Source organism: Chanodichthys erythropterus, chromosome 10 (genome assembly GCF_024489055.1).
Source record: "Chanodichthys erythropterus isolate Z2021 chromosome 10, ASM2448905v1, whole genome shotgun sequence".
Classification (NCBI taxonomy): domain Eukaryota; kingdom Metazoa; phylum Chordata; class Actinopteri; order Cypriniformes; family Xenocyprididae; genus Chanodichthys; species Chanodichthys erythropterus.
Window position 1 is genome coordinate 58,143,727 of NC_090230.1, and position 12,951 is coordinate 58,156,677.

The 12,951-nt window shown below is 36.5% G+C and overlaps 1 protein-coding gene across 6 annotated transcripts in view; it reads right to left on the reverse strand.

Moving 5' to 3' along the window:
• Positions 1-5,104: 5,104 nt before the first annotated feature.
• Positions 5,105-12,951, reverse strand: part of sec31a (SEC31 homolog A, COPII coat complex component) — a 29,983-nt gene continuing 22,136 nt past the window's right edge. For 3 of the 6 annotated variants that reach the window (XM_067398372.1, XM_067398370.1, XM_067398368.1), the window contains 6 exons: positions 11,019-11,054; positions 10,174-10,232; positions 9,836-10,087; positions 9,589-9,708; positions 6,474-6,545; positions 5,105-6,244 (listed from right to left, as the gene is read on the reverse strand). In XM_067398372.1, coding sequence (XP_067254473.1) covers positions 6,065-6,244; positions 6,474-6,545; positions 9,589-9,708; positions 9,836-10,087; positions 10,174-10,232; positions 11,019-11,054 — 719 coding nt within the window. In that variant the 3' untranslated portion in view covers positions 5,105-6,064. The remainder of the gene's footprint in view (positions 6,245-6,473; positions 6,546-9,588; positions 9,709-9,835; positions 10,088-10,173; positions 10,233-11,018; positions 11,055-12,951) is intronic. The other 3 variants (XM_067398373.1, XM_067398371.1, XM_067398369.1) reach the window with 1 other exon arrangement.

The following is a 12,951-nucleotide window of genomic DNA, read 5'->3' on the forward strand; positions in this document are numbered from 1 at the left end:
AGCTCCACCCCTTCAGGATGCGAGCGAAGGACACAAGGAAAAGATGTGAGGACAGAGGAATTAAGGAAAGGAAATGATATCAATTCAAAGTGTCATCAGCTGCACTCGAGGGATCTACCCATATGGTGTTAAAGTTTGGTTATTTAAAAAAATAAATATTAATAAAGCAAGATGCCCCGCTGAAATATGTGAGATGTAAAGTTTATTTAAACTGCAAAAGAAAAGCATAAATTAAAATTATTGTGACAGATATGAAGGGGGAGGAGAACTTATATGTGCATTGGGGGTGCTTCTCAATATCCCTCCTCGTTTCCTCACTCCTCCGTCCTCCATCCTATGACCCGGAAACCGATGGAGCTCTGCCATCTTGAAGGACATCTCAATTCTCTAATTGCACCGCGAGGAGGTGAGGAACGAAGAGTGAGGAAGCTTCCCGAGGAGTTATGAGCGAGGATACACAGGTGCATCCTTTGCGGAAGACTTTCTCCTCGAGAAACCTAACGCACGCATAAATTCTCCTCCCCCTTCATATCTGTCACAATAATTTAAATGTATGCTTTAATGTATGCAGTTTAAATAAACTTTACATGTCACATATTTCAATGGGGCATCTTGCTTTATTATATTTTTTTAATAACCAGACTTTAACAACATATGGGTAGATCCCTCATGCGCAGCTGATTACGCTTTGAAGTGACGCTAAAGGGAGTGAGGATATATCATTTTACTTGATTCAGTTCCTCCGTCCTCGCGTCTTTTCCTCGTTTCCTTCCCTCGAGTCCTGAAGGGGTGGAGCTAAGACGCGAGGAAAGGAAACAAGGATGCGCAAATAAGAATTGAGAAGCACCCTAGGTTTCTCGACGAGAAGGACTTCTGCAAAGGATGCACCTGTATCCTCGCTCATGACTCCTCAGGAAGCTTCCTCACTCCTCATTCCTTGCCTCCCATCTCTAATGCAATTAGAGAATTGAGATGTCCTTCAAGATGGCTGAGCTTGATCGGTTTCCGGGTCATAGGATGGAGGACGGAGGACCGAGGAAACAAGGAGGGATATTGAGAAGCACCCTTGGTGATGAGACTATTGATATAAATATAGATCAGTGAGCGAGTCACAATCTAGAAGCGGATTGTCCAAGAAGTTGCTAGATTTGTTGCTAGGCTTTGGAAAAAAAAAAAAAAAAAAAAAAAAATCTCAAAAGGGGCGGGAAAGTCGCTAAATCTAATGACAAATTTGCTAAATTGGCAGCACTGGCCCAAAAAATAAAGCTAGATAAAAATACAACAAAAACCTGAAACTTGATTGGAGCAAAAACTATCAAGAGAATGAAGTCAAGACTAGGCTTGGCAAAACACAAGGCATAAAAAGATCACACACAACAAACCAGCAAGAACATGAGGGAAAGAAGGCACAATATAAAGGGAACAGGACATGAGAATCAGATGAACACAATTAGTGAAATGAGGACTACAGGAGGACTAAACAAGGGGGCGTGGTAACAGGAAACAAGGAGGCGGGACAAGAAGAGCACGTGGCAAACAAACAAAGACAGAGCCATGTGCTTATACACAAGACAAACAAAGAAACATTAAACAAGGCAAGAATGTCACAATTGCACAAAAATCACAGTGTATGCCCGGCTTAAGCAAAATCACAATTTCGATTTTATTTCAATTAATCGTGCAGCCTTACGCAGATATTTTGTTAACTGAGAAGCTAGGGGGAAACCGCAGAATGGATTAGTGGAATCAGTGGCTCTAGCCACCAGGGCACCCCCCTGTGCATGGCCCTGAGTGTAGCAGCTTTTGACTCAAAAACAAACGGGGAGAAAAAGAAAAGGCATCCCTGAATATCATATAATGCATATGTCTGTACAAATTGAAATACATTGATTTTTCATCAATGATTTCTGACTAATCAGTATGTTATGAACATGGCAGATCAGACATGCAGGATGACTGCTAGATTGATCACAATCAGATGACAATCAACACTAAAAAGAGAGAAAAATAATTATTTTTATGGAATACACCTAACATATAAAAATGAACTTCAAGATATTTTTATTTTCCACGTAGTGTATACGGTAAACTTCATGAATTATTTATAATCATTCATGTGACTGAAGTTTGTTTTTAGGCTAGTTGTCTTGTCTCCGGTGAAGTACTTTGGCGAAAAAATGGAGAATAGTAAACCTCCACTCGGAGTCAGGAAGAGATACAGGTAATATTACAAACAAGAGGTTTATTGACACAATGTCATAGAACAAGCAATTGTAGCAGCAGATGAGTAACTGGGATAGAGGTAATTGCAGTAATGCTGGTGGTGGATTACAGTTCTTATCTGTTTTATGTGGTGAAGAATTGCGGTGGTTGGACTGGATGACTGAAGCTGATGGCTGAAAATGGACGAGTAGAGAAGAGGATAACACATATAAGTGTAATGCAGGCAAGTAATCAGGTAAGAATTCAGGTAGAACGACAAGACCAGACAACCATGGAGGGTATTGTGCAGGCCATTACAGTGTGGAGCTGATAAGGGTGATTGATATCAGGTGTAGGTGATGGTGGATTGTGTGCAGGTGGAAGCCCAAAAGGATTATGGGAAATTAAGTTCTGAGGTCACAGGTGTTCGTGACAGTACTACCTCCCTCCCGGAAGGCATGACCTTGTGCCCAACAGAATTCACCAGTGAGGGAGGGTGGGCACCCTGGTCTCAGATGGTGGTGCAGTTAGCTCAGGGGGCCATGGCGGCCATGGCTCTCTCTCACCGTGTGTGAGAGAGGGAGTTCACTCGCTTTGGAGAGAGCTGAAATCTGTGAGACAACGCTGCATCAAAATGAAAATATTAATAATAATCGTAAAATGTATATTTTGTTTAAACTAACGTTACCTTGACAGACATGAATCTGTAATGAAAGAGGTTTTCTCAGTCCTAGTAGATCTGCTCGATTAGCCTAATAAATGGTGCTGAAGAGTGGAAAATAGTAAGCAAACAAAAAATAAGACCTTCGCTAGAAAGGCCACAATACATGACCTCTACATGCACTTTGAAGCCCTGACTACACACATACAGGTGCTGGTCATATAATTAGAATATCAAAAAGTTGATTTCACTAATTCCATTCAAAAAGTGAAACTTGTATATTATATTCATTCATTTCATACAGACTGATATATTTCAAATGTTTATTTCTTTTAATGTGGATGATTATAACTGACAACTAAGGAAAATCCCAAATTCAGTATCTCAGAAAATTAGAATATTGTGAAAAGGTTCAATATTGAAGACACCTGGTGCCACACTCTAATCAGCTAATTAACTCAAAACACCTGCAAAGGCCTTTAAATGGTCTCTCAGTCTAGTTCTGTAGGCTACACAATCATGGAGAAGACTGCTGACTTGATAGTTGTCCAAAAGATGACCACTGACACCTTGCCCAAGGAGGGCAAGACACAAAAGGTCATTGAGAGGTCACAGAGCTCTGTGTCCAAGCACATTAATAGAGAGGCAAAGGGAAGGAAAAGATGTGGTAGAAAAAAAAGTGTATTCTTGTTTCAAGTGTGGCTATACTATCCAATAGTGAGAATTGAGATGTTAATTAATTTTTCATATTAATAGGGACTCACACACACATTCACTCCTACGGCCAATTTGGCATGTCCAATCCACATAACCTGCATGTCTGCATAACTGGAGCACCTGGAGAAAACCCATGCTGACACGGGCAGAACATGCAAACTCTACACAGAAAGGACTCCTGACTCACCTGGAGCTCAAACCAGGGACCTTCTTGCTGTTCCACCCTGTTAAGTTGTATAATAAAGGGTGGTGAACTGGGTAGCGTTTCCCAAAAGCATCGTAAGCGGCTCAAAGGGAGGGCCTCAAAGAGCCCTAAGAACTATGGAGAGGTCCCATGACAGGATTTTAAAGTTGCTCTGTCTGTCTTTGTTTTGGTCTGTGCGAAACCGTTGTGCTGTCAGTTATCCAATAGTATTTTGACATCACAGTTTGCCAGTTGGCGGAAAACACTGCGTATTGCAGCCATGAAAACCAGCAAACAAACTGGGTCAGAGAATCGCAGATTCTACCCAACCTAAAAAGCCTCTGCATCCATCTAAAAATCTCTATGAACGACAGCATATTAAAACACAGATAAATCAACTCATCAACTTACATTGTGTAAGTCTCCTCAGCTTTCATTGTCAATTGCACTCCCTCGTTGCGTGTCAAGCTGGCCACCCGCGTCTTTGAATGAGGGGGCGGGTCAAACAATATTTTGAATTTGGACTGCAGTACCTATTTCAACCACTGGGTGTCATTCCTACATAGAGCCCCTTTAAAACGGATATGCTGGCTTAATTTAACTTAAGCTCTCTGTCGTTTTAAAAGTGTAACAATCTTGTTTCTGCATGTGATCTAATGATCATCTAGCTCATATAAAAACATTCATACCGTCGTCATCTATTCATTTAACAGCATTGAAGCACTGCATTACTTTCACTGCCAAACAATACATAAGTTGACAGAAATATACAGTACAATACAGTAGTCAAACTGTATTTTAGTAATGCTGTGCGACTGCATGCAATGTTAATAACAGCCTAGATAACACTGAACACAGAGAAGTGATGCACAGGGTATTAACAGACATATGGCTTGAGAAAGTGTGGTGAGAAAGAGAGAGAGAAATAAAACCAAAATATGGAGGAAATAACTTTACCAGTATAGAGTTGGATTATAAAATGTGTGTGCATATCAGCCATAATTTGGGGACAAATTTGTACCCAGAAATGAGCTAAATCTGACAAAAACTCCTTTAGAGAACACACAAAGATGTCCTCATTACTAGGAAATTAAAAGGGAAATAAATGTGTATATACAGTATATTCAGTATGTGTATAAATTATTCACATCTGAAAGTACAGTAAACTCCTGTTAAGGTGTTGGTGAATTAATTAGATGTTTGCTAATAAAATTATTAGGTTGGCATAATAGTAAAGAATATGAATATTGTAGTAAAAACGGTTACGTACATTTTATGAATTTAACATAAAATAAACATTTTTAAAAAAAAAAAAAAAAAAAAAAAAAAAGAATCAAACCAGCGGTCTCAATTTGTTTTTAATAAAACAACAAAACAGTCATCAGATTTACAGTACAACCTCAATTATTGAGACAGTACATAGATTTCATTAAAAACCCCAACATTTTAGAGCAAGCCTCTAAAACTTTTGTGCAGCTGACAGCTAGCTGAGACTGTGATTTAAAAAAAGAAAAGATTATTATAAAAATAATATTCCCCTTTACTGTAGCCTGACCTTTTTTTTCTTTTCTACACTTCAATCCTGTTTCTTTTGCCCCTTTGTATCAGAAGTAGGATCCATTATCTGAAAAGATGTTTAAAACGTAGTGACGCACAATAAAGACAGGCAGCATTATTATGGCACAAATATGAATCAAAATTTAATTCTAAATTTCCAATTGTACGAGTGCCACACTGAATCAATAATAATTGCAAATATTTTACCATGTTACTTTGTTGCCACATCCAAGCTTCATCAGCAGAAATGCCATATCAGATATCAGAGAAGATTTCCAGAAAATAAATTGAAATGGAGAGGAGCGGAGATAATCGTGATAATCAAAAATGGAAGATAAAATAATAATAATAATAATAATAATGCCAAATGAATGGTGTGACTAAAGAATAATGCACGGTGCACTGGAAACAATTAGCTTGCTGCTTAGACTATTCTTCACTTAAAGCATAAAACGCATTTCATTTTATGAAGCTAAATTACCATTAAACCTCGAGACATAAAAGGGGAAAGCCCTATTGCACTCTGCTCTGTCATGATTACAAATATGTAATAACAACATTAAAATACATGAAACGAAGAATATTAAGAAGACAAAAGAATAAACAAATAAACAAAACGTGACTGTAAACCAAATCTGTTAAAACTGGCAAAATATATGCACAACTGGTCCTTGCGGAATGATGGCTTGAGGGTTTTTTGAGAATACTTGTTGGTTTGTGTGCGCACATTGAGACAGCGGACATCAAACACCCAGTTTGTTGGCCTGCGTCAGCACCACCTTCAGGACTGGCATGAAGGCAGATGTCTCACTGAAGTTGCTGTTGCTTACGATGTGTGTGTGAATGTTGAGTCCGTCGGTGTAGCTGCGGCACTCGATGCTGCGGGCCATATTGTGAAGACCACCTACAATAGCTGGAGATAGCTGGAAAGACATACAAACGGCATCTAAGTTTGTGTCTCAACCAAACCATTGGAAAAATCAATGCACCAATTACAATATATAAACAACGGCAGTAAAATAAAAAAATACTGCTGCCACTTTTTTTTTTTTTTTTTTTAATTTAGAGGCTTTGTGATTACTGTCGCAATGAAACCGTGCAACACTGTATTAGCATACACTGACTGGATTTCGTTAACAGTAAAATACTCACTGTTTGTTCTCTCAGCTTATCATAGAGATACTCAAGTCTCTTATGAGCATCATCCAACTTCCTCTTGGTTTGCTGTTAGGATGAAGGGGAAAAACTTGGTTATTTGTAATGCTGGGGAATTTGAAAATGGACACACAGAAGTTGCAAAAGAACATGCAATCAAACATTATTATTGTTGTTGATAACTTGTGTGCTGATCAATATGCTGTTTTTCTTAGAAGGAGTTGGAATAAATAATATTCTTTTTCTATTTGGTAAATCTAATTTTCAATTATTGTATTTGTCTATTTTGAGATGGTATCTATGGATTGGTATCTACTCTAGTTCAATTTTTGTTTTCAAATATTTTTATTAGTGAATTGAGTAAATATTGTATTTAAAAATTTCATTGAAAAATAAATATTGTGCATAAAAAGTGTACATCTAAATTTTTGTTATTGTTACTAGCTTGTATCATCAGAGCACATGTGAGCTAATCATCTTTTCCTCTTTATTACTACTTCAGCACTAAAAAATGAATGAAAATCAGAAGGAATGTTGAAAGATACAGTACAACTTACTGTATCTCACGTAATCACTCAGTGTTTTAACCGCAAAAAGACGTCATTAAAGCAGCTTAATGTTGCATTTACCTTTGCAATGCATTTAATGTTTATAGCTCATAAGTCAGCTAGAAAAATCAACTCTATAGAAGAGCATTTTGATAAATATGTGCACTTTATTATATATTCATATATTTTGACTTAACCTGTTAGTGATATCTTATTTAATGTATGTTTGAATCTGTTGTGAAAACAACACCACAGAACACAACAGAAAAGGCATCTGAAATAATAAACTAAGTGCAATGTAGTGTTGTCAAAAATATTGTTTTTTTCAGCACATATCGATGCTGAAATATCTGAAATGCTTTCAATACTCATTTTCCACAGAATATCCAGCTGAGCTTTCTTGCCCTCTCATCTTTCCGACAGCGAGTTGACTCACAAACCCGTCTCTCCTCCCTCACTCATTTCATTTGCTCCGGATGAATATTGTTGGTGTTACAGGGCTTGAATATCAGCTTGGAAATGCACATATTATGCATAATTTTACTTATTCGTGCAAATTTTTTGCTCACACCCAAAGTGTGTGCACATAAATCCGCCTCTCAGTACTTAAGTTGTTTTTCACTGCTTATTACGTTTAAACAGTCAAATACACAAAATAATGTAAAAATGCTGGTCTTGGCGAGTATTCACTTATGCAAAGGTTATGCAAAAACTTGCAATAAAATTGCAATAAAACAAATTGCATGTATTTATTAGAACATTTAGTAGTAAGTACGAAAAAAAAATGGACAAACTACATAGAAATGGTATGAGAAAATGAAATGAACCAATATAATAATAATAAACACTATGGTTAAAAATTTGGGAAGTTATTTTGTTTGTTTTTGAAGTAACTGATCATTTTATTCAGCAAGGACACAATAAATTGATCAAAATTGATCAATTAAAAAAAGATGTTCTTCAAACTTTGTTTAATCAACCATGGAAAGATGTCAAAACATTTACCTCTAAAAAAGCCATTTAATGTCTACAATATTACTGTTTGGACTAGTTTGATTAAATAGGCCTTGGTGATAAAATTTCTTTCAAAAACATAAAAAAAATTAGTAGTGTATAATGGCTGGTACAGAGAACTATTTTTGATGGCTGATATTATAGATGTCTACTGTTTGGCCAGTGTTGTTTTTTTTTTTATAAACAATATTCTCGCTAGTTTATATATAAAAATGTAGAATGTATTTAGTAAAACCAGGAATCACATTATTATAGTATACAAGGATAACTCACTAGCACTTGTGAAGTCTAGCATTAGCTATTTGGAAAGGAAATAATGCATTCTACTGAGCCCCTAAAGGGACATGGGGATGAGATGTGTTGGGAGGAAAATAATGATTTCAATGCTTTTGCGTTCTCTCACAATTATATTACACTGTATTTAATTTGCAGACATCAGGGAGCTGCTATTAAAATGCTGGATATTTAAATTGATTTTGAATGCACGCTCATATTTCACTTTCAAATTCGCGATCAGGCCTACTCTGTGTATCGGGTGCGGTGGTACTGACCACACATTTTACAAGATAATATATTTGTCAATATTAGCTGTGTTTCAAAGATGCGAATTTAATTCGTGCGCAAAATTTGAATATCGCATTAAACATTTTAGCAGCGTTTCCATCCCATGTGATCAAGAGAACAAAATTGTCACTTCCAGGGAAATAGGAGAAAAATATCAGTAATAAAAATGGAAGTCTTTTTTCCTCAATCATAAATAACTTGCGTCAGAGCGCGCAGATGAAACACAAACACTGTCATGTTCTCTTGCCTTCAGATGCTGGTGTTTGGTAACACAATCATGTGAGACGCTTTTCAGAGGGAATTAAACAAATCATTCTGAAGACAGACTTTGCCTCAAAAATGATCAAATCAACACTTTAGATGCTGGTTAGTCCATTTATCCAATCATATCCACTGTTGAGGCAAAGTCACCTGAGGTTTTTGATGTTCATCGAGGGATTTATCCGATGAATGTGTTTCCATTGTAGTCTATGCGCATGACTTGAGTGCATGTTTTTTTTTTTTGTGCATTTTTAGAATTATTATGCTCATCTTGGCATTTCCAGTTTTGTTTTGTTTTTTAAGCAAAATGTGCATAAAAATAGGTGGATGGAAACATAGATAATGATGCTCAGGATCTGTTGTGCACCAAATCCTTTACCATCAGTCATCTCTCTTTACTCTCTTTTTATCATGTGATAAGTGAAATCTGACTCCTGCCGCTCGTGCTGTAGGGAGCAGAGCAGATGCTTTCAGTTTATAATTGTAGTGTCCGTTGTCCAACTAAATAGTTTTTATTTCTATCAAAATTACTGTGTATCACAGACTACTGCAGCAAGCCAAACCACGTCCCTTTAGGGACTCCGGAGAATGCATTATTCATTTTCCAAGCCTTTCCAAATAAGGTATTCGGCTTTGGGCACATCTCTACTGGTTTCTATAGCTTTGGGAAAACAGGAAATCATGAAATATGAGATTTAATTAGTGTCATTTCACTGTAAACAAACCGGGTCTGAAGCTGCAGCCAAGCATTTCTGGATCAGTCCCTCAAATGTGGTCTTCAGGACCATGTGTTCCTCAGGGATTGGCTTCTTGGTGATCTTCTCAGTGGGTATAGACTGATGTAGCTGAGAGAGACCACAAAATAGAGTGCAACATCAGTAAAACACAAAGCATATTACCACTGATATGTTTTCAACAAACATTTCCAGGTTAGCATTACAGGTTTTTTTTTTAATTTACATAAATTAATACCTTTATGACATCTCCAATTGGTGCTCCAGGTGCACCTTCCATGTTAACCTGAGGCATGTTGGGATTTCTGCTTGGGGGTCCCAGTGGCTGCTGTTGGATGGGGGTGAAGGTTGTTGGGCCCACATGCTGATCTGGAACCTGTTGTTGCGATTGAAGGGTCTGCATACTTGGGGCAGCAGGGACCTGAGGTTCGCCTAGAGGGGTCATAATGGGTGCTGTAATGGGTGCTGGTGGAGTGAAGTTGTCTGGAATCTGGAGACCAAAAACAGGGAATGTTTTCTTGAAATAAAGGCAAATGCATGTACATTAAGAGCAAGACAATCTTCAGTCAAACCCACCTTCTTCTTTTTGGGTGCTCTGTTGAGTGTGGGGGGATCGTTCCAGCCATTCTGAGGTCCTGCAGCAGAACAAAACAGATCTTCTCATTTTAGATTTCAGTTGGTGGTGTTGCACTGTCCAACCTGCTGTACCTCTGAGAGGCTAATGCCAGGTGGACATCTGTTTAAAGGGATAGTTCACCCAAAAATGAAAATTCTGTCATCATTTACTCACCCTCAATTTGTTCTAAACCTTTATGAATTTCTTTCTTCTGCTGAACAAAAAAAATATTTTGAGGAATGCTGGTAAGCAAACAGTTGACAGGCCCAATTGACTTCCATAGTATGGAAAAACAATACTATGGACGTCAATAAGGCCCATCAACTGGTTACTGACATTCCTCAAAATATCTTTTGTGTTCAGCAGAAGAAAGAAATTCATAAAGGTTTAGAACAAATTGAGGGTGAGTAAATGATGACAGAATTTTCACTTTTGGGCGAACTATACCTTTAACTCTCAAAATTAATTTTCAATGCAATTTCAGTTTCTTAATCACAGCTACTGTGGGGCTAATTTAAAAGTATAAGCTAAAAAAGCCAGAGTGAGGTTTTGGAAGTTGCCACTGACTGACCTTCATTGCTTACCATGCAAATGCAGAGCAAAATGATTGCTTATTTTTATCATTACATAAAAAATGACCTCTGAATTAGTGATTAATACATTTTAGAAACATAAAATCATCAATGTGAAAAAAAAAATATACATCTCTGGCTCTCTGATTGTTAGAAAATTATTCATTAATAATTTGAGATAGACAATTATGGTCCACCATATTAGATTGTTATAACGCTCTTTATAAATTCACCTTCCAAAGACCAGTCTGAGTCTTGGTTTAATCCTCCTGTAAATAAATAAGGTAGCTGCCGCATAACTTGTCCAAAAACATTTTTAATCAACATGAAAATTTAAAATTTAAATGAATAAACATGTAATAAAAATAATAAAATGTGATAAACAACATGTAATAAATACATAATGAACAGTAACTGTGACCACTGTAACCATTTTTAACTGTTGTGTACAACTCAACTGATCACCACTTTTAATCAGCTGTTTGTCTGTACTATTTAAAATATAGCCCTGCAGTAATAGCAATTGCATTTGTACAAATATCCATGTAGTATTTTAATTAATATGAGGTAATAAAAGTTGCTAAGATAAAATTTTGAATCAACTAAATACTGAAATTAGTTTTAAATGGAGCGTGTCACATCACAGAACAGTTTTTAAAGGATTAGTTCACTTTCAAATTAAAATTTACTCACCCCCATGTCATCCAAGATGTTCATGTCTTTCTTTTGTCAGTCGAAAAGAAACTAAGGTTTTTGATGAAAATATTCCAGGATTTTTCTCCATATAGTGGACTTCAATGGAGCCCAAATGGTTGAAGGTCAAAATTACAGTTTCAGTGCAGCTTCAAAGCGTCCTATGCGATCCCAGACGAGAAATAAGGGTCTTATCTAGAGAAACCACTCTTTTTTTAAAAAAAAAAAAATGTTAACATTTTATACATTTTAACCATAAATGCTCATCTTGAACTAGCTCTCTTCTTCTTCTCTATTAGAATTCTGGCAGTGTAGATGCTGCTAAGTGTATTACTGCCCTCCACAGGTCAAAGTTTGAACTAAATTGTCATATACAATATGCTAGTGCAAGTATATAGTTCAAACTTTGACCTGTGGAGGGCAGTAATACACTTATTCTAATAGAGAAGAAGAAGAGAGCTAGTTCAAGATAAGCATTTATGGTTAAAACAATTTCTCTTTTTTTTTTTTTAGAAAATGAGTGATGGTTTCTCTAGATAAGACCCTTATTCCTCGTCTGGGATCATGTAGAACGCTTTGAAGCCGCACTGAAACTGTAATTTTGACCTTCAACCGTTTGGTGTCCATTGAAGTCCACTATATGGAGAAAGATCCTGGAATGTTTTCATCAAAAACCTTAATTTCTTTTCGACTGAAGAAAGAAAGACATGAACATCTTGGATGACATGGGGGGTGAGTAAATTATCAGGAAATTTTCATTTGAAAGTGAAATAATCCTTTAAATGCATTTTGATGCAGTATTTTGATCAGAAATATCAAATCTGTCATTTCTTTGGGATTAAGAATGAAGCATAAGTTAACGGTATGAGTAGGGCTGCACTATTCATTGAAATAAAATAACTGATTTTGATTATAGCTGCTGTGAATAAGTAATTGTGAAAATGCAAACTGCAGCATTCCACTATTCCACAGCATCTACTATCCAAATCTACTGACGGCCAGTCAGAGCTGTTTAAATGAGTCTGCAAGTCTAACAGTAACACCAATTGCTCTAATTACAGTAAAACAAGTAATACTGTAAAATATTATTACAATCTAAAAAAAAAAAACTAATTTATTCCTGTGAGCTTTCAGCAATTTTCAACATGGATAATAATCAGAAATGTTTCTTGAGCAGCAAATCAGCATATTAGAATGATTTCTGAAGGATCATGTGACACTGAGGACTGGAGTAATGATGCTGAAAATTCAGCTTTGATCACAGGAATAAATTACATTTTACAATTTATTCACACAGAAAACAGCTATTTTAAATTGTAATATTTCACTATATTGACCTTTTTTTTTACTGTATTTTTGATCAAATAAATGCAGCCTTGGTGAGTGACTTCTTTTGACAACAAAAACAACCCATTTTCCTAATTCTAACTTTTGACAGGTAGTGCGTGTATGGCAGGGATGACAACTCTGGTC